Raw genomic sequence first — 26,990 nt, forward strand, 5'->3', positions numbered from 1 at the left:
GACGTCACTAACTAGGGTTTCATTCATGCAAGACAAAGCTAGGGATATATTATGTGTATTGAGTATATTTGTTAATTGTGAGGTGCGACAGGATAAGCGACACGTGATTCTTGTTACTATTTTTATCTTTTATAATTATATATAATTCATTAAAAAAAACAATTGAACCTAGCTAATATAAGAAACGGACAAAAATAAGCTGGCCAATCAAGCGATCGGATATTGGTAGGTAGAAATAGATACGACCGGGCTGGCTGAAGGTTCCCAAAATAGTATTTTAAAAATTTATGAACAGGATGTCTTGGAGAGTTGGGAGTTTCTTTCTACAAACAAAATATGAGATAAAATTAAAGAAGAAAACACCAAAAGTGGAAATAAATTAAGAATGACGTGAAAAGATGTGTACATTTGAATATACACGTCCAACAAAGCACGTTATAAAAGAAGAAAAAAAGTTTTAATTGTTTGTAAAACCAGAACAGCAAAATTCTGTGCAAGTGAGAGAATGTTTTTTTAGGCCGAGCTCTTTGAAATAGGCATTGTGTAAGTTTACGTATGATCCAATACCTTCAGTTGGGCTGAACAAAGCTCAGGGGGAGACCAATATCTTATTGGGCCTACGTTGCTCCCAAATAGTCCACTTTTGGGATATTTATCTTGGTGCCCCTACAAGTACTGTCCCTCTCGTATTGGAATTAGCCTCTAAGTTGACTACTATTTTTTGTTTTCCCCATTATATAATAATAAACTCATTTCAAGAACCACGAGAACTTGTATTATTATACCACTAAAGGTTTTAAAAGTAAAACAACATTTTTTTGTAAGTTTAACTAACAATTTGTTATTGGAGAATTTTAATTGTCAGATGATAATAGCATCAATCACTGAAAATTTAAACCATAGTTTTTTAAAGTTAATATTCCCTATACAATATATATTTTCAAAGGGTAATGTCAGATATTTCAATTTTTTTATAAAATTCTGTCGGTTATAAAATTCTGTCATCGGCCTAGTTAATGACACGTAATATAAAATATCAATAACACATAATATAAGATGAAATTTTTGGCATACGAGTTTGAGATATTACTGGGAAATTGAATTTTAAAAAAAAAATTCAGAACGGTGGGGGCGTGCGCGTCACCGTAATTTTAAAGCGAGTGGGATAATTATATATCTCAATCATCAATGCGGACGCGGAGGTCCAAAGCTCATTTCACCTAAAGTCGTTCAACCAAAGTAATCAAAATCTCCTCATTCCTCAGACACGAAGCCTCCCTTCCCAATTTAAAGAAAAAAAAAATTATTTCTTATTTTATTTTATTTTCCCCCTAATTTTCTGAGAAATCCATAAAACAGCATCTAGCGAGAACAAGACTGCGACATCACACAAACTTCTTCTATCTCTCCCTAAAAAGGTAATTTCTGTTCTCAATTATCTTTGATCAATAATATAATTCTAATCTTGGGCTCTCGGCACTATTTTTTTCTTTTATCCCACTTCTTTCACAGTCTTTATTTCGATTGCAGAGCTACGACGTCGAATTGATTGATCGTATCGCGATGGCAATGACTTCTGATGAAACCACAAAAATATGCAGTCACTGGTAATTATTCTATCTCAATTTTTTGTTTTACAATTTATACGATAAGTCATATTTAAAATATGTAAAATTCAATTCGTATTTATTGATTAATTGTTTTACAGGATCTTTTTTTTTGGGCACCTGATTTAGCTCAAGTTTTATGTAACTCTTGTTTGATATTTGTGGAAAATTTACTGTAAACTTAAAAGTCAACTCAATTGATTTTGACCATACAGGTTTTTTTTATTCCCTTTGACCTTCACTTTCCTCACTTAATTTGGAGGTTCAATTTTTGTTAAATAACATGCTGTAGATTTGTTTCTGGATCGGATTGATTTATTGATTGACTTTAGGTTTGGATCTTCTCCTGAATATGGTGTTAGATATGGAAAGTTGCTTAGAAGCTGATATTAAGGATGTTATAGTAGTGGGCTAGTGGCCTAACCACCTAACTCTGTGATTGCTGCGATGTGATGTGTTACATTTTGCCAGTTTTTACGGATCAGTTCTGTTCAGCAATGGTATATTCATCATTCATTCCCTAGTATTAGTGTGAGACCGTGACAATATGTTCCGGGCACTATTTTATATTGCAATTTACTTCATGAATTTCTGTTGTATAATTTTGCCACTTTTTTTTGTCTTTTTAGTGACAGAGCTATACCGTCTTCAAATATTGATTTGCATTTTGCACATTGCTCGCGGAATCTGGAACGATGTAAAGTATGTGGTGACATGGTTCCAAGGAAATATGCTGAGGAGCACTTCTTAAATACCCATGCCCCGGTACGTGATTAACTAATGTGATGCATGCTGGTATATAGTGAATGTGAACTTCCGCAAGTTCTTAGTGCCATATGTATTCATTCTAATTTGTGCTGGAGTTCACCTTGGAAACTGGGAATTCTACTGTTGCCTTGGCCATAAAGTAAGGCAGTTGAGAGGAAAGCATCTCAGTTGGGGGTTGGTGGGGTTCTTAAGGTGATAGTTTGTGTGATTAAGAAAAGTTGAATTGTTGAAAGAAGTTTGCATGACTTTTATGATGGTTAATGCAACTACTAGAAGCATACACCAGGAGAGATAGGTCCCTCTGCTGGGATTACCAATAAGGAAATTTACCACTAGGTTGCAGGTGGACAACTTACCTTGCTTTCATTTTAACTACCAGAGTACAAGTTACATCTCTGAAGTCATTGGTTGAGCCTATGACTCTTTGTACTAACTGCAAACTTTCTATTTCATTTCCTCTCACTTCCTCTCCTTGCTCTGCCTCTCTTGTATGGAATGAGTCCTGAACTCATGATAGTTACCTTGGGCTTGCTGGTAGCCTATGCGTTTCAGGCCTCTGCTCAACAAAGTTAAAAATATTGCCTGTCTTTTACCCCATAGCATGTGCGCCCTAGCTTATGTGTATAGAATTATTAAGGAAACTAGTGTTGATAGCATTAGAGAGAATGTATTTTCATATTGGCCTCATTGGTAGTTGACTTTGAGATTTTTTTGTTTTATGCCATATGTCTTTAAAATGTTGGTTTGTAAAATCAGAAGCAGGCTAGGCAAGTCTGGACTAGATCAACCATTTGCTTATTTAGAATGAGACCGCTCAATCATTAATAATTTTTTTCAGACATATATTTGGGATGATGTCTTGTTGATACACAAATGACAAAACCATCTTAGTGATTGATCAAAACTGATAGGTGCAGGCATACCAGTTTTTTTGATTGAGGAATTGGAGTAGGTATACTATGTGTTTCGATGATTTCTGTTATTGACTTTCATGCTTTTGAGTAGGTGGCCTGTTCACAGTGCAGCGAGACAATGGAGCGTGAAATTTTAGCCATCCATAAAGGTGAAAAGTGCCCGCAAAGGATTGTCACTTGCGACTTTTGTGAGTTTCCACTGCCTGCAGTTGATCTGGCCGAGCATCAGGTGGCAATCGTCAATAATTTTGAAAATGGAAAGACAATAGCTGATGCCATATCTTCTTACTTGGGTGTGATGCTTTGTTGCTTTGTTATTGTAGGAAGTCTGTGGGAATCGCACAGAACTTTGTCATCTGTGTAACAGATATATTAGGTTGCGAGAAAGATATAACCATGAAAGTAGGTGCACAGGTGTCCCAGAAAACACTGTTGGATCTTCCAGGTATGTTTGCTTGTGTTTTACCAGAGCTATAGTTACATAGATTTGTTTTAGTTACATTCCATCACTTAGAACTGAACAGTGGCATTGGTAATTCAGAATAAATATAAGCTAAGATTTTGAATCTTATGGAGTCAATTTGCGATGACCTGTGTTGATTCAAAATTCTGGGAGTCTGGAAAAAGAAGATGGTTTAGATGTGTAATTTTGCTCTCTATCTTTGTCTTTTAAATTTTCCATTTCAATCTTTGTGAAGGAATGTAAGGGCAGCTGAAAGTGACCAAGGGGCTCACAGAAGGCCGGCACCCCCGCCGCCAAACGAGTTTTATCGGAAACGATTTCTACTTACCATAGCAATAACAGGCATTGCTGTTCTATTAGGATCTCTTTTTTTCCCGAGAAAGACAGAGACTAGTCAAGTGCATTAGCAGCAGAATAGAGGATAAACACGGGAGGAGTATATATTTCGGTGACAAACCAATGTATTCCATTTATCTGTACCTAGATCATCTAAAAGCATGTACTGCTATGACCTCACTGAACTCATTGGCATTTTGGCAATATGTTGAACGGCTATGCAACATTTGTTTCTTGCTTTATTATGAAGAGTTTCATCATATTCACTTGTGCTAGAAATAATTTGTTGTACTACATGGTACACACAGTCCCGCAGATCTGCTATAGCTTACTTTTTGTCTTATCTCTTTAGTTGAAAGTATACTTCGTCATGATATTGAGGCATTTTCTTGGGCGTGCATCTGTAATAACACCTTTCAACTGTAATAGTGGCTATGGTCGGTGTTTGAGGTAGTTGTGCTTGCCTCAACTAATTTTCAATAAATGATGGGTGGGTAGTTAGTTTACCTGTTCATGGTGTTTGTTGTCGTTCCAGGTCATATATTATTTATTTCGAAGAATTTTGCCTCCTTACATGCCCTATTCTCAACTTCAACGGTTGGTTTCTCTTTTTTTTTCCCGGATTTTTGTATTCAAACTTAAAAATAATTTTTTTCTTTTTTATGGAAATTATAAACTTCTAATTCGAATAGTAGTAGAGTTGTGATATGATATTGTAAATAAAAATTACATGTTATTAAAAAAAACAAGAGTGAAAAGAAAAATTACATCTTCTATCATCTGATGGTCAAGCAGTTGCCGCCCGCTGGTCAACAAAATAATAGTGTGGGACTACTAACATCCTTATAATTTTCATTTAGAGCTTCTTTTCTATCATGAGCTACATTAGTTTAAAAAATATAATTTTTATTTTTATTTTTTCAGTCTCTTTCAAACAACTCGAAACCTTTAATTATGATTTCTATGCATAAATTTTTGAATGGTTAAGTCGTATATATTTAACTTAAAAAATATATATCTTAGTTAATTAGAGTTGAAAATGGTCTCAAATAGTTACTTTGTAATTTTTTTTAAAAAAAAAGTTGATATGCAAGAAAAGGAGGAAAAAAGTTATTTTTTTTCAAGTTTATATAGGAAATTGATAATGGATGAAGAGATTGACAAGAATAAGAATATGTACTAAAATCACATTGATTAGAATGCAAAGTGTTTGTGAGGGAATGAAAAAAGAAAAAAAAACTAAAACAGTTATTCTTGTGATTGTATGGGTGTAAAGAGTTAGAGAGGGAAACTTATAGAAAGAAAAATAAGAGTTTAATTAGATTTATTTTATTTTTATCTTTGGATATAATTGTGATAGAGAGGGGGTCTAACAAAAATTACAGAGGGGTACTAATAGTCCCACTCAAGTAAGTATTGTGATGTCAACTTTCAATTGCTCTTAATTTGTTGAATGGAAACTTAATATTCCATGGCATGTATTTTGTTTTAATAATACCTCTAACTTAATCTTTAGATGTAGTTCAACTGATTGTGAATACTTTTTACATCTATTATTAGTTGTAAAGTTGGTATTTTGTGGATAAGGTCATTCATACCGTCTAAATTTTATTTTAAAAAAATATACATGTGAAGTTTGATTTTAAAACATAAATATCTTACCTTTGTAATATTTGCAATAAAAAATCTCTAAATTCAGTTTTTTTTTATTTTATGGGAAATTATCATTGCACCACTCTTCTTTTATCTTATATTTATACAGAAAATTCTAACATGTTCTCTGCACCACCTTTCTTTTGAAATTTGTATCAATTAGCCACTTTTGCACTAGCACCGTTAAATAATTTAAAAATAACAATTTTACCCCTAAATAAATTTAAAAATTATTTTATCTTGTAAAAACTTTGAAAATAAAAAAATTATAATTATAAAAATACCCCTACATTTAGTAAAGAAATAAATCTAAAAATTAAAATTTTTATTTTTAATAAAAATTATTTTAATAATTTAATAAAAATTATAATTATAAAAATAATTAAAAAATTTTGGGATTTAATAAAAATACCCTAAATTATTAAAATTTTGGGATTTATTTTTAAATAAATAAATTTAGTTATTTTTATTATAATTTTGTAAAATTATAAAATTTTAATAAAAATAATTATTAAAATTTTTCAAAATCTAAATTTAATAAAAATCAACTGAGCACCTCTATTTTAGATTTATTTTTTAAAAATTTAGAGGTATTTTTATAATTATATTTTTTGATTTTTTAAACTTTTATAAGATAAAATGATCTTTTAATTTATTTAGGGTTAAAATTATCATTTCGTTTAAATTATTTAACGGTGTTAGTACAAAAGTGGCTAATTGATATAAATTTAAAAAGAAATATAATGTAAAAAATATATTAAAATTTTGTAGTTGTTAGATGAATATAAAATAAAAGAAAAATGGTGCAATGATAATTTTTTATTTTTTTATTAAAAGAAAAAGGGACAGATTTGAACAGGTCAAAAGAAGACACGTGTAATCTTCTGCCCTATGGTGGCAACTCTTATAAAATCACTCTGAAAATAATAATTAAGGTATCACAGACCTCATCACTCGATTAAATTAAATTCTGATATCAAATTAAAACGAACTTTAAACGGTTAATTCTTGCCGCCACTCGGATCCATCATCACTTCACCACCACCACCGCCAAGACTGTAGCCACAATCGCATGCGGCAGCGTCTACAATCCCCACTATCAAGCGAGTCCGTTGAGAGCCTATGAAGAAGAGATTGCAGAGGATCGCAGATTTTTTGGGTAGTTGTGACTGTGGCACCTGTACCAATCAAGTAGCAGAAGGCATCTCCGGTTGTCTGAAACCCCGAGGCAAGTGTGTATTCATTCTCAAACTATTTTAGTTTACTCTGATTTCACAGTATTTTTTTAATCGCTTTCATCAAATTCAATAATTAGTTCATGTTCACTTGACACACTAGAGATTTTTTTATCACGTTGAATTTGAGTGACTGAAATTGATTGAAATTATATTTAATGAGTTTATGGAAACTAACTAAGACCTGGCAACTTGAATTCATTGCGAAGCTACAACATGTAACTTCTATGTTCTGATTTTTCATTCTTTATATAGCTTGTCTTGCATCAAAACAGTATAAAGAACTGAACAAAATTTTGAAATGGATCCAGGTTCTCATGGTGGGGATCAAGTTCTGCAAAATAGCACGTGGCCCGCCATGCCAACTCAAGCAGTTCGGTTGCATATCAAAGATCATCATGTAATTTAATTTTGCACCCATATTTCTAATGCGTTAGACTTGTAATTGTTAAAGATTTTGATTCACTTGATATGGACATTAGCATTAAGTCAGATCTTATAGTTTCAGATTGTGTATTAACACGTGCAGGTGGTGCTGGACAATGGCATACTCCAAGTCACATTATCAAAACCTGGCGGGATTGTTACTGGAATACGATATAATGGCATTGATAATTTGCTCGAATTTCGTAACAAGGAAACCAACAGAGGGTACTGGTTTTACATCTACTTTTTCCCTTTTCGTTATATTTTTGTTAGTTTCAATTTGAAAATGTCTATTCTAGCGGAGGTACTGAATGTTGGAATTTTTCAATTCGTAATAGCAAGAAGTAGTTTATAGTGTGATTAATGAAATTTCAAGCGTGGGATTTGGTCTTTTTATGTGTGCCATGTTATATCATGGAAATTGAGAGAAAACTTCACTAACATGTAGTCTTTTCTTTGTATCCTCTGTTAACCCAATCTTTCATTCTGAGGCATTTGCTCTCAACTGTAAAAAGAAATCATCCCTAATCTCATACTTTATCATGCAGCTATTGGGACCTTATGTGGAATCCACCAGGAGGCAAGGGAATGTTCGATGTGTAAGCCATCCTCTCACTTTGGTTCTTATCAGTGATAACCACAGTTGAACACGCTTATCTTTTCTCGTTTTAATCATATTAGAACACTAAATATTAACAAAAGAAAATTAATTCCGTAGATCTTTTCTCATGCCCACAGGTAAAAACTGTCCCATAACAAGATTACTTGATAGATACAAGTGGTTGGACTTAATAAATTTTGTACTTGAAATCTCACCAAAAACAAAGGAATCTATGAAGCATATATCACATGAGCAGCTTGCTTGATCTTGCATTTTAATTTCTTGGATGTTGGGAGCTGCTGTTGAATAATCTTATACCATCAATATGTTCTCTTCTTTATAAGTTTCACTTATCATCTCAAGTCTCAACTTATGGTATGTTTGGGATTTCTTGCTTTTACTTATAGCCCGTTTGGGCCCAGCTACTAAGGTGTTTGATAACACTTGTAGCTGGGCTTTGGCAGTTTAGCAAATTTTTTTTCCCAATTTCTACTCCACAGCTGTAGCTTTTACTCCACAACAACTGCAGCTTAAAAGCTACAGCACCACACTCCCAAACACACCCTTAACTTTGAAAGCACAGCAGCCAAGTGCCATAAACACTAACATTTAATTGGATTTTAATCTTACTCCTCACTCCCCTACCTGTATTTGACAATTAGTGATTCCATGTCATAGCAACTGTGACTTCAAAGCCACCAAAACACTTCAATCCCAAACGTACACTGAGTCTAAAGACAATGGCTTTGGACACTTGGTTCTGTTTTATGGTTACTTACTGGTTTATTATCAAAGCTTCAAAATTGTTAACCAAAAATTCATATTTATCTGATTAATCTTATTTTTCGTTTTTGTGACTAGACTGATATATTATTATACTTGTTTCACTGATTGATGCAAGAACTGCTTCTCCTGCAGGATAAGTGGAACAAGTTTTAGGGTTGTAGTGGAAAATGAGGAACAAGTTGAGCTCTCTTTCTTAAGGACCTGGGCTTCCTCACTTGAGGGAAACTACATTCCATTAAACATAGATAAACGGTCCTTGTTCTTATTATACATATGTTTGTTGTAATGTTATTTTGGATACATAAGCAACGATGCTGACTTCTTACTTGCAGGTTTATAATGCTTCGTGGTTCATCAGGGTTTTATTCTTATGCCATTTATGAGCACTTAAAGGAATGGCCTGCATTTACTCTTGGACAAACCAGATTTACTTTCAAGCTCAGAAAAGAGAAGTAAGCAATTTTATATCTTCTTCATGTTATCAGATATACTGCTGTCTACTAGTGTAGACAAATCTTTGGGGAATTTATGTATTTTAATTGGAAAAAAAAATATTCTGCTGGTTTTTTTGACTTATCTATCATGATACTAAAACATTTCTCCCATTATCCATGGTGTAAAGATCGATGAAAGTGGGGTCTTGTAACTGCATTTCTGATGTTCTTTCCCCAGAATTGAAAATTGGTGATATTATCTAAGAATATCTATGTGCTGTCTATTCCTTTTTGCTTTGCTCTTAGCACTAAAGGGCCATTGGCTTACATAAGAGGAAGAGCTAGCACAAGGGCTATGGGCTGATGAAATCGGTCACTAATTTCACATCAAGTAAGCTGTGCTGTGAAATGTTGTAGATCAAATCAGGTGAAACCTTAGGCAATATTTGGCCGCTGACATATAGTTTTTGTTGAAACTATAGAATGAAATTATCTTTTAACTAGTTTACCCATGAAAGAGTAAACTTATAATAATAGAGAATACAAAATATAGAACATTCATCATTAATTTGTCAAACTTAAAACTAAGCTAATTATTTGTTTTGTAAACTGCTAAAGTTGGCTTCTCATGATCTGACGAAGACAGAAAGCAGAAGAAGGAGCCCATTAGGTCTGGGATTAGATTCTCACCATTGGCCTGGGAAAAAATGGTCCTTAATGTACTTGAAGAAAAACAAAAAAACTTTTCTTCATTAATAAGCAGTTTAAATTATAGCTAATAATTTGTTCGAATTTTTGGGTTGATAGGTTTCGCTATATGGTCATAGCTGATAATAGGCATAGACAAATGCCCTTCCTGAGGACCTGTCAACAGGAAGAGGTCAGCCCCTTGCCTATCCAGAAGCTGTCCAACTTGTTAATCCCACAGATCCTGAGCACCAAGGAGAGGTACTTTGCCTGCACCAATTTCTTTATGCTTATGTCCCAGTTGGCAGTTCCTTCAGCACATGATAAAAAAGCTATGATAATTTATTGTTCTGACCCCTAACTTTCTAGAGTTGATGTGACAAAGTGTCCATTCTAAGGCATGCTTTCTGGATCTAACTCATTGGAAAATGATCGGGATCCTTTCCTTCCTACAAAGCAGTTGGTATGTAGAAGTAACCAGTAGGTTACTTATAATCTCGTGATTTTCAGGTCGATGACAAGTACCAATATTCATGCGAGAATAAAGATCTTAAGGTCCATGGGTGGATATGCCGCACTCCCCCTGTAGGGTTTTGGCTAATCATACCAAGTGACGAGTTCCGATCTGGTGGACCTTTGAAACAGAATCTAACCTCACATGTGGGCCCCACCACCCTTGCTGTAAGTAACTGATCTCAAACTACAGTCTCTATGAACAATTTGTAGTGTGGATGGCTTCTGGTTGATGATTCTGATTACGACCTTGGATTCCATAAATGTCATGAATATGATATCAACAGGTGTTTCTGAGTGGGCACTACGCAGGAAAATATATGGAGACACATATTGGACAGGATGAGCCATGGAAGAAAGTTTTTGGCCCTGTTTTTATCTATCTTAATTCTGCTGCAGATGGAGATGACCCACTCTGGCTATGGGAGGACGCTAAAATAAAGGTTCCACCTGTAAAGAACAGCACTTCTTTTTTGTTGTGAAGCTACTCTGTTTACAGATTATTGACCTTTTGAGAGATCAATTTTGTGCAGATGATGTCTGAAGTCCAAAGTTGGCCATACAATTTTCCTGCTTCTGAGGATTTCCAGAAGTCAGAAGAACGGGGTTGTGTGAGTGGTAGACTACTAGTCCAAGATAGGTAGGCATGCAGGATACACCTATTGTGCTATTAGGAAACTATTATTTCTGTAGTTAGAGAGAGATTCATTCAAAAAGCAAAGGGCCAATATAAGTAAATGTTTAAAAAGAGTAACTTGAGGAAATTCTGGTAATAGTCACTATAGTTTTGGGAGTAAGAGAAACATGATCAAAGGTTAAGCAAGTTGACAAATGAATTAAGTTTGTGAATTTACTTCTACCTCCACGAATTAAAACAAGTGGATGATTGGTTGTTATGAATTGACAACTGCCAGAAACTGAAATACTGGCTTCTGGTAAATTGTTCATTGTTTATATCCTGGTGTAGTTAATCCGATCGAAGTTTTTGTGATTAACTGATTATTACCAATAGGTATATTAGCAATGACGTTATATCCGCAAATGGTGCTTATGTTGGGTTAGCCCCACCTGGAGATGTAGGATCATGGCAAACAGAATGCAAGGTACTTTTTCTTCTCTAATGTTTTGCTATAATTTTTTTTTTTTTTTTGGCAAAACTAGTGGCCTGGTCTGCTTGTAAATTATGTACAGCCATATAGCAAGTGGCCATGATATGCTTTTTCTGGTAACTAGCTATAAGAGGAGCATTTTATTTTTGAACCATTGCAAAATATTTACAAGATAGAAAAAGGAGTGAAATCTTTGAGAAACCTACTTATGTTCTCTCCGAGCTTTATCTATTTATGTTCTCAATTAGCTCCTCTGGTATGCTAAATACCTAAAATACTGGGGTGTTTCCTTCTCACTCTAGGATTACCAATTCTGGACCACAGCTGATGAGGATGGCTGTTTCTCCATAAAAAATATACGTACTGGCAACTATAATCTTTATGCCTGGGTCCCTGGTTTTGTTGGAGACTACCGATCTGATGCTCTTGTTACAATAACCTCGGGTATTGTTCCTTCAACTTTGATTCACTTCTTCCAGAATTTAGTGTATAATGGAAATTAATTGTTTTAAATAACATGTTATACAGGTTCCAATATCAAAATGGGTGATCTAGTATATGAGCCTCCAAGAGATGGACCAACATTGTGGGAAATAGGCATCCCTGATCGGTCTGCTAGAGAGTTTAATGTTCCTGATCCTGATCCGAAATATGTTAATAGGCTTTTTGTGAATCATCCTGACAGGTTAGCTTCCTACCCTTTCTTAAAATTGAGATTCAGCGAGTATATCCACTCTTCAATATGTTGTTCTACTGGATTATTTGTACTATTGGGGTCTACTTTTATTTAGGTATTTCTCATTTACATCCACTGTATGCGCAATATAATTTTTTAGGGCCACTGTCTACTTAATATTTTGAGGTTTGATTAGACAAGTTAACCTGATATATTTGACAATTTCCCTTGCAGGTTTAGGCAGTATGGGTTGTGGAGTAGATACACAGAGCTATATCCAAATGAAGACTTGGTCTACACAATTGGTGTCAGTGACTACAGCAAAGATTGGTTCTTTGCTCAGGTTGTCAGGTAAAGTTCTTTCTCCAGCATGTATTTAACAAGTATTAGGTCACTTATCAAGTCGATCTAGATAGGACTGAGTGGAAATATTTCATTGGTGTGAGAAGCATCGCTATTTATTATTGTTTTTGGATGTTAAAAACAATAATGATGGAACGACTGGTCACTAGAAAGCATGCTAGTGAAAGAATCTAAACAATTTTTTATCATATCTGGTCTACTTTGCTTATATGACTAGGATTTTTTGTTATCATTTACTGTGTCACATATATAGTCTAGGCCGTACATCTCACATTCTAGCATGATAGTTGATCCTAATGTTAGTTTTTTAAATGGCAATTTGAAAGCTTCATAGTGAGAAAATGACTGTTTGAAGTGATTAGGCATTGTGCTCAATCTATCTGGCTTTACAATTTCAGGGAGATGGATAATAAAACATATCAAGGAACCACCTGGCAAATTAAATTCAAACTTGACCATGTGGATCGGAATAGTTCCTACAAATTGCGGGTGGCAATTGCAGCTGCAACCTTAGCTGAGTTGCAGGTAAAGAATATCGTGGTTATTATTTAAATTTCTAGTCTTTCTATCTGACAGAAAAGAATCCATTTTGCATGCATTTTATTGAAAGTTTCTCACTTCTATTCAAGGTCCGTGTTAATGATCCAAATGCAAACCGTCCTCTATTTACAACTGGACTGATAGGGAGGGACAATGCCATTGCAAGACATGGAATTCACGGGCTCTACTTGCTGTACCATGTGAACATACCAGGTACCCGGTTTATTGAAGGGGAGAATACCATCTTCCTGAAACAACCAAGATGCACAAGCCCCTTTCAAGGGATTATGTATGATTATATTCGTTTAGAAGGACCCCCAGTTTCTTGATTCTATCACAGAAAATCATGCTCTTGTTAGTAAAAGTAATTAATTAGTACCACATTGTTTAGAAGGATTACAGAAGTACTCTATTTAAGAATTGTTTATACCATATATAAACAAAAACGTCGGCACTAGAAAAACCATTTATACATGTACAAATATAAGTTTGATTTGAGAGCCTACAGGGTACGAAACCTGATTTTTCAATCTATCCAGTTTGAACTGCATTTGAATAATACACAGAAGGTTTATCAGTATACTTTCCCTTTCACTTTAAACTGAAAAATAGAGAAAAAATAAATTTTAATGCGCGAAAAGATAAAATTACACTGCACTGCATTGGTTTTTTTTTTTTTTTGAACTGCATCTGAATAATATACAGAATTCTGAGATTTGTGTGACACTAGCAATAGGAAAAAATATACGGAGTTCCATTCTAATAAGAGATATCCTGTATTAAAATGTTTATTTATTTATTATTATTATTTTTGTCTTTCAGTTGGTTTTTACATTATTATAAATAAGGCATCTCTTGCATAAAATCACTTCCCAAAGCTTTTTTTTTTAATGAGCACATATTTGTGCAACGTGATCAAGTGATTGCGAATGAATTCACTAACTATCAAATATAAATACAAATATAATATAGCTGCCAAATAAAATAGATATACATCAAACAGTTTAGTTGATCAAAGTTAAGAAGCACCACTGTTACAAAGAAGGATACTCTTCATATAAAGAATCCCGCGCACTTAAGTTTTGTTCCTTCAACTGATTGTTATGCAGATCACACGACCGGACTTGGGTTTGGGAAGGTGTTGCTAAATCTTTTGGCACTAGGATTTTGTAAGTTTGAAGTTAGAACACCTTTTTTTTAAAAAAAAATTAAAATTAAAATAAAATAAATATAAATTCTTCGGATTAGTTCAAATGGGGTTGTCAGACGGGCAACAACCCACCTGTATTATACTTCAGAATAGACGTACGACTCTCATATATAGCGACTCTTACACGCCCTTTTTGCTAGCGCACCAAACAGTGTTGGCGACAAAGTAAAGAGTCGCAAGATATGCAAGTGGACAAAAAAAGAATGCTTATTCTCCATTTCAAGGAAACTATTTGTAAACAAACATAATTAATAAATACTCTTTGTTAGCCCATAAATCTTCCCCACTTCTTATTCTTCTTCTTTCGTGGCATTATTCAAGCTGAACTGTGTGAGAACTGAGAACCTCACCATGTCACCTCCAGCGGTGAATTTGCTTATTCAGGATCGCCATGTAGTTATATATAATTATATCCTTTTTGTGAAGAAAAACTACATAATGGAGTTGAGATTGATTAATTAATATACTTGAAGCAATATCTGTGCAGGTGGTGTTGGATAATGGCATACTCGAGGTTACATTTTCCAATCCTGGGGGAATCGTAACTGGAATTCGGTACAATGACATCGACAACTTGCTTGAAGTTCTAAATGACGAACTGAATAGAGGGTATTTTTTTTTTCTTAATTTCCTTTTTTTTTTTGGCCTTTTAATAATCCGAATATGCTTCAATAATTTTACTTGCATGGACGATAAACCTGAAGCATAAAGTTTGTGTGTAGGTACTGGGACCTTGTTTGGAATACGCCTGGAAGTACAGGAACAAGGGGAATATTTGATGTGTATGTCCTTCTCAGCTCCTTAGAAAAATTTAGTGACAGCTAATTGGAAAATTAATTTAATCAAGATTATATAGGACGATTCATTCTCCCATCAACTCACTCAATTAGTAGTTAAGAACTCGTGCAAGCATATATAATGAAATATGCAGGATTCAAGGAACAAGTTTTGACGTAATAGTGGAAAATGAGGACCAAGTAGAAATCTCATTCACAAGGACGTGGGATTCTTCCCTGGAGGGCAAGCTCGTGCCCTTAAATATAGACAAAAGGTGCTACTAATTCATTCATTATTCATTATCTTTAAAGCTCTCTCAGCATATCTATATATATTTTTTGTAATATTATTACCATTTGTACTTGTTTAATAATATATATAGGTTCGTAATGCTTCGAGGTTCGTCAGGATTCTACACCTACTCCATTTACGAGCACTTGGAGGAATGGCCTGGTTTCAATCTCGGAGAAACCAGAATTGCTTTCAAGCTCAGAAAAGACAAGTACGTACGCAAATTTTATTCTACTTTCATGTACAATTTAATCATTTATAAAATTATTCATTAATTCATTCCTCATTCCACCCTCCAAGAGATGTTTAATATTGTCATGCAACTTACTTCGAATAGACAAAAGTTGAGTATAAAGTATAGAAACGAAAAAAAAATAAAAAAATCTACTATCAATTGTCTATTGTATGTTTAATTAATTAATGAAGGAAGAGATATCCTTAGAAGTGCTTAACCGAGCTATTTTCAATATCTGTGTTCAGCTGTCCACCTGAATTCGAGTTTTGAAAAGATAAAGGATTTAAAAAAAATTTTTTTTTTTTTTAAAAGGCTTTGCCCACTTCCCTCCCTTTGTTCTGATATTGAATAATATGAATGGGCAGATTTCATTACATGGCGATAGCAGACAACAGGCAACGATACATGCCGTTGCCTGATGACCGTGTGCCGCCGAGAGGCCAACCCTTGGCTTATCCTGAAGCTGTTCTCCTTGTCAATCCTGTGGAGCCCGATTTCAAAGGAGAAGTAGTTTCTTTTCTTTTATAGTTTCTTCAAATTGCAAGTAATTAAGAAAAGATATATTTATATTGCATTTGAATTTGCAGGTGGATGACAAATACCAATACTCATGTGACAACAAAGATATAAATGTCCATGGTTGGATTTGCACCGACCCCCCGGTCGGTTTCTGGCACATCACCCCCAGTGCTGAATTTAGAACTGGAGGACCTCAAAAACAGAACCTTACCTCCCATGTGGGACCCACCACTCTTTCCGTAAGTTCAATTTTTATTTTTATTTTAAATGATCAATCAATTAATTAATTAGCTTATTAGGTAGTCATACTAAAGCATATACAATTTCTTTAAAAAATAAATAAATAAATTTATGGACCAAAATGGCGTAATCAGGTGTTTGTCAGTGCCCATTATTCTGGAGAAGACCTGGTGCCCAAATTCAATGCTGGCGAGGCGTGGAAGAAAGTTTTTGGCCCTGTCTTTGTCTACTGTAATTCTGCATTTGATGGTGATGACCCGCTTTCGCTTTGGGACGACGCTAAAATGCAGGTCAATTATTTTCGCATAGAATTACAGGCACCACTTTTTTTTTTAATTTCATAAAATTAATTAATGAGCAAGAAGACTAATGCATGCCTTGCAAATTAACTTTTAATTCCATCAGATGAGTGTAGAAACCGAAAGCTGGCCTTACAGCTTCCCAGCTTCAGATGATTTCCCAAAGTCGGACCAACGGGGTAACGTAAGCGGTAGACTATTGGTTCAAGACGAGTAAGCTTGCATATAACTTTTAATTGTTGTGTCAATCGAATTTGGATTGAGTGCTGATCTTTTAAAAATATGTAGCTATTGATTGGATAAGAACATAACTCAGATAAAAAAATGGATCCAAATTTACAAGTAATTACTTTAAAGTCTTGAAATTGAATTAAAAACGTCTAGGTACATTAGTGATGACTACATATCAGCAAGTGGTGCATACGTCGGGTTGGCCCTGCCAGGAGATGCAGGTTCATGGCAAAGAGAATGCAAGGTGATTTTGATTAAGTGAATTAATTCTTCAGTCTTATCTTCAGCTGCCCTGTATAATATATAATATATAACTTGGCTTTTATTGATCCCTATAGGACTATCAATTCTGGACGAGCGCAGATGAAGACGGTTATTTTTCAATTACTGCTGTACGAGCCGGTGATTATAATCTCTATGCATGGGTTCCTGGTTTTATAGGAGATTACAGATATGATGTTGTAGTTAACATAACCCCAGGTACTGTCTCTATGATCAATTTGTGCGAGTAATTACATAAAGATATTCAGTCACTGTTCCTGGTTAATAATGTAACATGTGATAAATGTACGTGTATAGGTTTTGACATTGATATGGGTGACCTTGTTTATGAGCCTCCCAGAAATGGACCAACATTGTGGGAAATAGGCATCCCTGATCGTTCTGCTGCTGAATTTTACGTTCCTGATCCTAACCCCAAGTACATCAATAAACTTTATCTCGATCATCCTGACAGGTTACCTCTGCTTCTGAAAATTTTATTTTATTATTATTATTATTTTCAAATTAGTTTGATTAGCACCATTGTTTCTCACGTACGAAGTGCCTACTTCCTCAGGAATTTGGTGATTGATCTGGTTGTTTGATTATTGGCAGGTTTAGACAATATGGATTATGGGAAAGATATGCAGAACTATATCCTGATGGAGACTTAGTTTACACAGTTGGATCTAGTGACTACACTAAAGATTGGTTCTTTGGTCAGGTTACTAGGTGAGAGCTTCTCGGCAATATCGTTTTGCTTGATCAAAACTGTCAATTATTTTTCTAGTTATAGAGTAACTGATTATAGATTTCAGTCAAATGACACATGAAAAATTCACTTTAAACTACATACAATTGCTGCAAGCTAAAATTTTAGTTAGGACATTAATGCCTAGTTACAAATATTGAGTAGCAAACATGTGGCAAGCTTGACAACAGAGCATTATCTGCTACACCCATTGAAAGTCAATAACTTGTGGAAGATTATACATCTCATCTTCAACTCTCTTACATTTCAGGAAAAAAGATAATAACTCATACCAAGGAACAACCTGGCAAATCAAATTTGAACTCGACAATGTGAATCAGAACAGTACCTATATATTGCGAGTGGCGATTGCGTCTGCAAATTTATCTGAATTGCAGGTATACTTGTACTCCAAATTACTTATTCCCTTTCAGATTAAAATTTATAATGTACTAATGAATTACTGCTGTCTTATATACATAGGTTCGGATTAATGATCCAAGCACAAATCGACCCCTCTTTTCAAGTGGATTAATTGGGAGAGACAATTCAATTGCGAGGCACGGAATTCATGGTCTTTATTGGTTGTTTAATGTGGATGTACCAGGTGCTCGCCTCGTTTCAGGCGATAACACAATATTTTTTATACAGCCTCGGAGCACAAGTCCTTTCCAGGGGATTATGTATGATTACATTCGTTTTGAAGGTCCTTCAGATACAACATCTAAGAAGGAAACTTCTAGATTATTAGAGAAATAAGTTAAAAATACGTCTACGATGTACATGCATCAGTTGAATATTACACATGGAAATGATTCTTTGTAATCTATAAACAATGAGGTGTTGCAAAGTGCATTATTTATCATTATTGACTTTACTACATATTCAGGATCAACACGGCTTGCTATTACACTATGTGAATTGTTGATGCATGCGTGAAACAGATAATATTGTGTTCTGTGACAAGTAATGACCCCTATTCTGCATTATTTTACAGCCAAAAATGATATCATCAGGATTCCAATTTATAGCAACAATTAGATACACATGTAATTGATAAATACTTTGGTTTAAGCACGTTGAAATACGTGATGAGAGAGAGCTTCATTATGCAAACGAAAGAATTTGGGTGCAATTGGACGCTCAAAACGACATGTTCTCTGATCTACAAATTAATAGACAACAAATCATCTAATATTCTACGCATACTTTTCATGACAAATCATCCTACAGAATTTTAGACCGATATGTCATTTAATTTATAGATGCAGAGACGATTAGCCGTCTAGTATTTTAAGAAACAAAGGACAAGCGCATCCATGATTACTTAGCAAATTTAAATGGCGGAGTGTTCATTTATGCTTAACAGAATTATAAGCCAATGACAGAACAATCCCAAGTCACATAAAAAACTACTGTTTATAGCATCATGCATGTATGCATGCTTAATATATCTTAATAACCCATTAAAGCATTTTTGGTTTATTGCGTGTAATAAATGGTACATGCCAAAATTAACAGTGAGCGCAACTGGTAAGATCTGGCAAAATCTGATGTACATTTGATTTGGCTGTAATTACAGTTAATATTTGATGAATTAGGAAGGAAATAATTTTTCATTAAACCAGCTACATCCTAAAAGCAAATATCTTTTTTGGTACCATCTAGTAATTAATGTCCTCAAAACAATGATAACTTTCCATCTTGTGAAGAAATAGTGAACAATAAAGCTCTCATAGTCACATATTTTTATTCTGATTCAAAATACCTCGCATTAGTTTGCTGCAATCGCTGTCACATCCATTGCTTTGTAATCATTGTTTAATCGTTGAAAAGGAGAGTCTTAAGGCAGTAATAAGACCTCTTGGTATAAAGCAGCCTCCCATGATTTCTCTTCTTTATCTTTTAGTTTCTGCCCAGTGGCTGGTTTCATCTCTTGGGGTGCAGTTGATTAATCAGGATAAACATGTAAATATTTTGCTAGCAAACTTATAACTTTTTGTTTTTTCTATTTTTGTTTTCTGTTGCGTGATGCATGCTATCTAGCTTAATTTATGAAGGGAAAAGAACAAAGTTATAGTAATGTTGGCGTTTCCAATCATGTAAATACTGCAGGTGGTAATGGACAATGGCATACTTCAGGTCACACTATCAAATCCTCAGGGCCATGTTACTGGAATTCAATATAATGGAATTGAAAACTTGCTTGAAGTTAATAATCGCGAATCTAATAGAGGGTATATATACACACACGTGCTTATGTATATTTATCAATTACGCATGTAATTATCCATAGCATATATAACTTACCATAAGACTCTCATTGAGTTTCTGAATTGTAGTTACTGGGATCTGGTTTGGAGCGGTGATGGAATTAAAAGGAAAAAGGGTTTATTGGATAGGTATGTAAATGTGATAGCTCCTCATTTCAATTCATATATATCCTCAGCTTCATTAAGCGAATTTTATTTACCGTTTCAAATTGTTTGGCAGAATTGAAGCAACTAATTTTACGGTGATAGAACAAAATGAAGAACAAGTAGAGCTGTCGTTCACACGGACATGGGATTCCTCTCTGGAAGGAAAGGTGGTTCCCCTGAAGATTGACAAAAGGTCCTATAATATTTGTCTGAGTTATGATAGAGTTTGATTGATTAATTAATTGATGATGAGGTGAACGTTAATTTAATTGTAGGTTTGTAATGCGAAGTGGTCCATCAGGCTTCTACACATATGCTATTTTTGAGCACTTACAAGGGTGGCCTGCTATCAGCATTGGTAATATCAGGATGGCCTTCAAGCTCAACAAAGACAAGTAAGTGTTACTGTTACATATATCAGCAAGTTTACAATGGAGTGGAAGCACTTTCTGCAAAAGCACTGGAATTGTTTTGCTGCAATGCAGGCTTCATTATATGGCGATAGCAGACAACCGGAAAAGATTCATGCCATTACCTGATGACCGTCTGAGCAACAGGAGCCAAGTCCTGGCCTTCCCGGAAGCAGTCTTGCTTGTTAATCCAATCGAGCCCCAATTTAGAGGAGAGGTGCTTAATTAATTCTTCCATATAAGTGAAATCACTTATTATCATTTAATTAACATGGAATCGTGTTAACGTGGGCTAAAATTTTATGTACAAGCTGCAGGTTGATGACAAGTATCAATACTCGAGTGAAAGCAAAGATATTAGAGTTCACGGATGGATTTGTAGAAACCCGGCAACAGGATTGTGGCAAATCACACCTAGTAATGAGTTCCGATCAGCTGGACCTGTAAAACAATACATCACCTCCCATGTTGGCCCCACTTCCCTCAATGTAATTTTTTTTTTTTAACTTTCAATAATTCTAACCTTTCTATATTGTTATAAGCTCTCTGAATAATTCACATGGTACATACAATCAGGTACTGCATAGCACCCACTATGCTGGAGCAGACTTAATATTAAACATCGAAGACGGGGAGCCATGGAAGAAAGTTTTTGGTCCAATTTTTGTTTATCTTAATTCTTTGTCCCACGGAGGCGATTTCCAGAAGCTGTGGGAGGATGCTAACAAACAGGTTTAACAGAAACGCTAGCTGTAACCTCTTTTTGAGTTACTTTTCCATCAAGAAATAATTACGTACAGTGCAAGGAATAACCAAAAATTTCTCTCCAGATGATGACCGAAGTTCAGGGTTGGCCCCCTAATTTTCTAGCTTCAAAAGACTTTCCAAAGTCTGATCAACGTGGTAACGTCAGTGGCAGAATAGTGGTTCATGATAGGTACAGTACCTTCATGATAACAAAATAAATTTGGTTTGAAGTTAATATTTATAAGAATGCCTGTTGTCTAGGTACGTCAATGATAAGAGCATACCAGCGAAAGGTGCTTATGTTGGCTTGGCACCTCCAGGAGATGTTGGATCTTGGCAAATAGAATGCAAGGTAATATAATATCAATATTTTCTATCTTAATTTTTAATTTTTTTTATGTGCCATCACTAATCCAATCCAAATTGATAATTTCCTTTTTACTTTTATTAGAGCTACCAATTCTGGACCTCAGCAAATGAAGATGGCTATTTCTCCTTTAATAACATACGACCGGGCAACTATAATCTCTATGCATTTGTTCCTGGTTTTATTGGAGATTATAAATACGACAACGTCATTGCTATTTCCCCAGGTCTTATTTAATTTTCTCGCTTTAAAATTCTTATTAATCTCTTGGCATTGCCGTGTATTTTATTCTGCAACATATATAGGTTCTCAAGCTAATTTGGATGATCTTGTATATGAGCCACCGAGGGATGGACCGACAATTTGGGAAATAGGCATCCCCGACCGCTCAGCCGCAGAATTTTTTGTCCCGGATCCTAATCCAAAGTACATCAACAAGTTATATGTCAATCATCCTGACAGGTTAATTAGCTCTCATTAATCAGAATTTGATTAAGTGATCAAAACCATCCAGCTAAATTTATCCGTTTAATCATTTGAATTCATCTGCTGCGTTGCAGGTTTAGACAGTACGGATTGTGGGAGAGATATGCAGAGCTATATCCTGACGAAGATCTAGTATATTCAGTTGGAGTCAGTGACTACCGGAAAGATTGGTTTTTTGCACAGGTTACCAGGTTGATTTATCCCCCTCCAGTTATTGCGATTCAGCTCTTTTTTCCGGACATTCTTTCGTGTAAAAATTATTAAAAAAAGAAAAAAAAAAAGAGATTCATCTGCTAACTAGACACTTTTTTACTGCATTGCAGGAAGAAAGATAATAACACATATCGAGGAACCACATGGCAAATTAAGTTCAAAATCGATAACTTAGACGAGAATGGAACATATAAACTGCGATTGGCGCTGGCGACTGCAAATGTTGCTCAATTGCGGGTAAGCACCTTCATTTACTCCGTTAATACTGTTACTTGGAGGAGAAAGAGACTAAATTAACATTTATCTTTCCCTGTTTGAAGGTTGGAGTGAATGAACCTTCAAAGAACCCTCCTCTGTTTTCTACTGGAATAATTGGAAAGGACAACACAATTGCTAGACATGGAATCCACGGGCTCTACTATCTGTACAATGTCAGTGTGCCTGGTAGCTTGCTTCTGAAAGGGAACAATACCATCTTTCTCACACAAACAGAAAGCATCAGCCCTTTCCAAGGAATCATGTATGACTATATTCGTTTGGAAGGTCCTCCAACTTAAATTCTAGAGAATTGCTTTAGTGTTGGAAGCAGAGTGAACAAGACAATGTATTCTTTATATTTGATTACTTGAATTAATCGTAATACAGAGCTATTGCAGTATATATATAGAGACAATGAGAATAATAACAGCTAGCAAAAATATATTACATAGGAAAATTGTAAAACTAATTTGTCAGAATGAAAATCATGAGCCAATCATTTCAGATATTTAGAAGGTTCAGCTGCTCTATGCTTATGTGCTGATATTCTTCACTACAGCTGTTCTGCCAGCTCAATAAATCTGACTCATCTTCCATATCAGCTGACTGTAGATTACAGAAGCTTAGGTGGCATGCCAGCTTGGCTTCAAGGTCAATCTTTGACTCCTCACAGCTGCTGTTTTCAACACCCTCTCTCAAACTCAAGGTCTTGTCAATGACTTTGAGTTTGCTTCGAAAACAGCTAAACTTGTAGTGTGGTAGTGGCTTGGTCAACACATCTGCAATTTGATCATTGCTGCCAACATAGTTTATTTCCAATTCACCCTTTGTAACTTTGTCTCTGAGGAAATGAAGGTCAATCTCAAAATGTTTTGTTCTAGAATGATACACTGGGTTTCCTGCTATGGCTGCTGCACTGGTGCTGTCACTTAGGATAATTGGTACATTTTCAACCTCCGTCTTCAGTTCACCAAGTAAAGAATTTATCCATGTAATTTCAGTGTTGCATAGAGCCATTGCTCTATATTCTGATTCTGTCGTGGACCTTGCAACCATGCCTTGTTTTCTCGAGCTCCAAGCAACTAGATTATCTCCCAAGTACACACAGTATCCACTTATGGATCTTCTGTCATTTGGATCAATTGCCCAGTCAGCATCTGTGTACGCAATGAGATCCAGATGCTCAGATTTTTTGAACCTTAGACACAAATTCATAGTGTTTTTGAGATACCTCAACACTCTTTTGCATGCCACCCAATGTGGCTGTCTGGGATCAGGCATGAACTGACTGAGCTTGTTAACTGAGAAAGCAAGCTCTGGCCTAGTCAATACTGCATATTGCAGGCTTCCTATGACACTCCTATAGAGTGTGGGATCATGGAATCTATTCCCAACATCCTTCTTCAATTTCTCAGAAATGCTAAAGGGTGTCTCTATTCCTTTACAGTATGTCGTCTCTGTTTTGGCCAGCAGGTCTTGAACATATTTTTCTTGAGAAAGTAGAATAGAGTTTTGACTCCTGATAACTTGTATCCCAAGAAAGAAGTTTAAGTTTCCGAGACCCTTCAAAGCAAATGAAGTATCCAGATATTTAATCATTTCCTCAATGTCTTGGTTGTCGCTTCCAGTAATTATGATGTCATCTACATATATCAGTATGATAACTATCTTTGATTCAACTCTTCTGAAAAATAAATATGTGTCACTCATGGAATTTCTGAATCCCCAAGAACTCAAAGCACCTTTTAATTTATCAAACCATGCTCTCGGAGCTTGCCTCAGTCCATACAGAGCCTTTTTCAGTTTGCAAATATAGCTTGGCCTGTTCTTGTCTTCAAAGCCTTCAGGCTGTGGCATGTATATTGTCTCTGTCAGCTCACCATTCAAGAAGGCATTGTTTATGTCCACTTGCCTAAGCAACCAGTCATTGTTTACAGCCATGGTTAGGATGATTCTAATAGTTGCAGCCTTAACGACAGGGCTGAAAGTTTCATTGAAATCAAGTCCTGGGGTCTGCAAGAATCCCTTTGCAACCAATCTGGCCTTATACCTATTAATGCTGCCATCTGAGTTTTCCTTCACTTTGTAAACCCACTTATTTCCAATCAGTTTGCAATTTTGGTTGTTTGGTATCAAGGTCCAGGGTTTACTCTTCATCAATGCATGATATTCATCCTCCATTGCCTTTTTCCACTTGGGATCCTTCAAAGCATCTAAGGTGTTTTTGGGGAGTAAAGGTTGTGTTTTACTGGAAACCTGGTACAGCTTTGGTTTGAAGATGCCAGCCTTGGATCTTGTTACCATGGGGTGTGAAGACAACGTGTTTTGTGTGGGAAGGTTTTGATTGTTTGTTTCTGTGATTTAAGGTGGACTGTGAGTTGAAGGGCTACATGATATTGTGTCAGTATCATTTACTTGTTGCATTTCATTCTGAACTGGACTTGGGCTGCATTCTGTATTTCCAGTAGTGTCTAAAGAGTTGTCATGAGCTGTTGTCACTTGTGTGAGGCTATGGGGATCATTAACAGAAAAAGACACAACCTGAAATTTCTCAAGTAAGGCAACTTCATCACCCTCTTTTACTGACTCTTGTTTTCTAAAGCTAGAATTTTTTTCGAAAGGAAAAGAATTTTCATTGAATTTGACACTAGCTGAGATATAGATTCTACCTGAATTACTCATACAAACATAACATTTGTGAACATTGCTGATTCCCAATAGAATGCATTTGGATGTGTGGAAATCAAATTTGTGTTTGTTGTATGGTCTTAGAAATGGAAAACACTCACATCCAAAAATTTTAATTTGTGTATAATCTGGTTTGAGAAATTATAGTAATTCAAATGGTGTCTTATTCTCAAGCACAGGTGAGGTAATTCTGTTAATGATGAAGGTAACATAGCTGAAAGCTTCTTGCCAAAATTTTAAGGGCATTTTAGCTTGAGCAAGTAGGGTAAGTCCAGTCTCCACAATGTGTCTGTGTTTTCTCTCAACCTTGCCATTTTGTTCATGTAAGTATGGACATGAATGTCTTAGACCTATTCCCTCTCTTTTCAAATATGGTTCAAAGGCTTTGAACTCTCCTCCCATGTCTGTTTGTAGTGCTTTGATTGTTAAATTCAACTGTTTTTCAATCTAATTTTTAAAGGTAATGAAGGTATCAAAAGCTTGAGATTTGGCTGCTAAAGGAAAGAGCCATGTGTATCTTGTTCTGTCATCAACATATGAGATGTAATATCTATGTCCATGAGTGGATAGAATTGGTGCTGGTCCCCAAAGGTCTGTGTGAATTAGTTCCAGGGCTGTCTTAGTTTTGGTTTCAGTGCTTTTGAAAGATTGTTTTGATTGCTTTCCATATTGACATGCTGAACAGAATGAAGGAACATCATCTTTATTAATTTTGAGCTGATTACAAGATAGCAGGGTATTTTTCAAGACTGATATACTAGGGTGTCCTAGTCTAGAATGCCATAGATTAATTTCTTCAGCAGCTTGCAGATTGTTGCTACTTGACTCATCAGCTACATTTCACTCAACACTGACTTCGACAGACTCATTACTCGAATTGAAGGACAACATGGACACAGGACAACTAATATTGTTTATTGACTCTGACTTTGACAAAACAGAAAACAAAGCAGCATAAAGAATTTTGTTCCTGCTTAGGATAGCAGGTAAGTGCATCAGCTCATATAGCCCATCTCTAGTTACTCATTTCACCAGAATTTTCCCTTGTCTCTTGTCCTTAATAAAACAAATAAAATTTTGAAAATCAACATCATTGTCATGCAGTAATTTAGAAATGCTAATAAGGTTTTTTAGTTATGTCAGGCACATATAATATATCAGTCAAGGTAATGTGCTTGTGTGGATCATAAATGGGCAAGGCAGGGTAACCAATATGACTGATCAAAAGCTTTTCACCATTACCAACAGCTAGTTTATTTTTACCTTGGTATTCAGAGTTGATGCTGATGTTTCAAGAGTGTTTGTCACATGATTGGTGGCACCACTGTCTAGGTACCAAGCTCCACTGTTTTGACCTTCAGCAGCAGCAACATAAGCACCTCTCTGCTCTCTTCTTCTGGTTGGTTGTGGTACAAAGTTTTTCTTGAATCTGTGCCAACACTCAACTGCTGTGTGCCCCATTTTCTAGCAAATTTG

At 35.3% G+C, this 26,990-nt stretch overlaps 4 protein-coding genes across 6 annotated transcripts; all 4 read left to right on the plus strand.

The window, feature by feature from the left end:
* Positions 1-1,186: 1,186 nt before the first annotated feature.
* Positions 1,187-4,363, plus strand: LOC18041348 (XIAP-associated factor 1). Its single transcript, XM_006433709.2, has 6 exons — positions 1,187-1,418; positions 1,531-1,607; positions 2,237-2,372; positions 3,381-3,518; positions 3,613-3,734; positions 3,988-4,363. The coding sequence occupies exons 2-6, from the start codon at positions 1,564-1,566 to the stop codon at positions 4,157-4,159; spliced, it is 612 nt and encodes a 203-aa protein (XP_006433772.1). The 5' UTR covers positions 1,187-1,418; positions 1,531-1,563; the 3' UTR covers positions 4,160-4,363.
* A 2,332-nt stretch (positions 4,364-6,695) lies between these two features.
* On the plus strand, positions 6,696-13,671 carry LOC18041499 (rhamnogalacturonate lyase B). The gene is given in 17 exon segments (XM_024183173.1): positions 6,696-6,969; positions 7,288-7,376; positions 7,506-7,627; positions 7,951-8,001; positions 8,922-9,041; positions 9,122-9,241; positions 10,031-10,074; positions 10,077-10,171; positions 10,421-10,591; positions 10,711-10,866; positions 10,957-11,063; positions 11,436-11,526; positions 11,835-11,976; positions 12,061-12,217; positions 12,443-12,559; positions 12,970-13,096; positions 13,201-13,671. Coding segments are annotated over 17 exon segments (2,055 nt in total). The 5' UTR covers positions 6,696-6,863; the 3' UTR covers positions 13,441-13,671.
* Positions 13,672-14,476: 805 nt separating this feature from the next.
* On the plus strand, positions 14,477-18,820 carry LOC18040135 (probable rhamnogalacturonate lyase B). Of its 2 annotated transcripts, none has more exons than XM_006433712.2 (15): positions 14,477-14,714; positions 14,809-14,930; positions 15,044-15,103; positions 15,253-15,372; positions 15,481-15,600; positions 15,990-16,131; positions 16,212-16,382; positions 16,518-16,673; positions 16,789-16,895; positions 17,067-17,157; positions 17,252-17,393; positions 17,493-17,649; positions 17,790-17,906; positions 18,197-18,323; positions 18,409-18,820. In XM_006433712.2, the coding sequence occupies exons 1-15, from the start codon at positions 14,673-14,675 to the stop codon at positions 18,682-18,684; spliced, it is 1,950 nt and encodes a 649-aa protein (XP_006433775.1). In that variant the 5' UTR covers positions 14,477-14,672; the 3' UTR covers positions 18,685-18,820. The 2 variants fall into 2 exon arrangements, with proteins under 2 accessions (XP_006433775.1, XP_024038947.1); XM_024183179.1 differs by having other exon boundaries at positions 17,076-17,157.
* Positions 18,821-20,040: 1,220 nt separating this feature from the next.
* On the plus strand, positions 20,041-25,903 carry LOC18040972 (rhamnogalacturonate lyase). 2 transcript variants are annotated; one of them, XM_024183181.1, is made up of 15 exons: positions 20,041-20,162; positions 20,268-20,327; positions 20,419-20,538; positions 20,621-20,740; positions 20,831-20,972; positions 21,073-21,243; positions 21,332-21,487; positions 21,586-21,692; positions 21,764-21,854; positions 21,954-22,095; positions 22,175-22,331; positions 22,430-22,546; positions 22,679-22,805; positions 22,889-23,118; positions 25,876-25,903. In XM_024183181.1, exons 1-15 carry the CDS (start codon positions 20,047-20,049, stop codon positions 25,901-25,903), a joined length of 1,884 nt encoding a protein of 627 aa, XP_024038949.1. In that variant the 5' UTR covers positions 20,041-20,046. The 2 variants fall into 2 exon arrangements, with proteins under 2 accessions (XP_024038949.1, XP_024038950.1); XM_024183182.1 differs by lacking the exon at positions 25,876-25,903 and having other exon boundaries at positions 22,889-23,275.
* Positions 25,904-26,990: the final 1,087 nt, after the last annotated feature.

This window comes from Citrus clementina, unplaced genomic scaffold (assembly GCF_000493195.1).
Source record: "Citrus clementina cultivar Clemenules unplaced genomic scaffold, Citrus_clementina_v1.0 scaffold_5, whole genome shotgun sequence".
NCBI lineage: Eukaryota > Viridiplantae > Streptophyta > Magnoliopsida > Sapindales > Rutaceae > Citrus > Citrus x clementina.

What these genes read in the sequence shown, in the direction of transcription:
- LOC18041348 (XM_006433709.2), top strand. Translation starts at nt 1,564, where the DNA reads ATGGCAATGACTTCTGATGAAACCACAAAAATATGCAGTCACTG. An exon ending in ACAAAAATATGCAGTCACTG is followed by an intron (nt 1,608 to 2,236) that starts GTAATTATTCTA and finishes TTGTCTTTTTAG; the next exon opens with TGACAGAGCTATACCGTCTT. An exon ending in TCTTAAATACCCATGCCCCG is followed by an intron (nt 2,373 to 3,380) that starts GTACGTGATTAA and finishes GCTTTTGAGTAG; the next exon opens with GTGGCCTGTTCACAGTGCAG.
- LOC18040972 (XM_024183181.1), top strand. Translation starts at nt 20,047, where the DNA reads ATGGACAATGGCATACTTCAGGTCACACTATCAAATCCTCAGGGCCAT. An exon ending in TTCAAGCTCAACAAAGACAA is followed by an intron (nt 20,741 to 20,830) that starts GTAAGTGTTACT and finishes GCTGCAATGCAG; the next exon opens with GCTTCATTATATGGCGATAG. An exon ending in TATGTCAATCATCCTGACAG is followed by an intron (nt 22,332 to 22,429) that starts GTTAATTAGCTC and finishes GCTGCGTTGCAG; the next exon opens with GTTTAGACAGTACGGATTGT.
- LOC18040135 (XM_006433712.2), top strand. Translation starts at nt 14,673, where the DNA reads ATGTCACCTCCAGCGGTGAATTTGCTTATTCAGGATCGCCAT. An exon ending in TGCTTATTCAGGATCGCCAT is followed by an intron (nt 14,715 to 14,808) that starts GTAGTTATATAT and finishes ATATCTGTGCAG; the next exon opens with GTGGTGTTGGATAATGGCAT. An exon ending in AGACTATTGGTTCAAGACGA is followed by an intron (nt 16,896 to 17,066) that starts GTAAGCTTGCAT and finishes AAAAACGTCTAG; the next exon opens with GTACATTAGTGATGACTACA.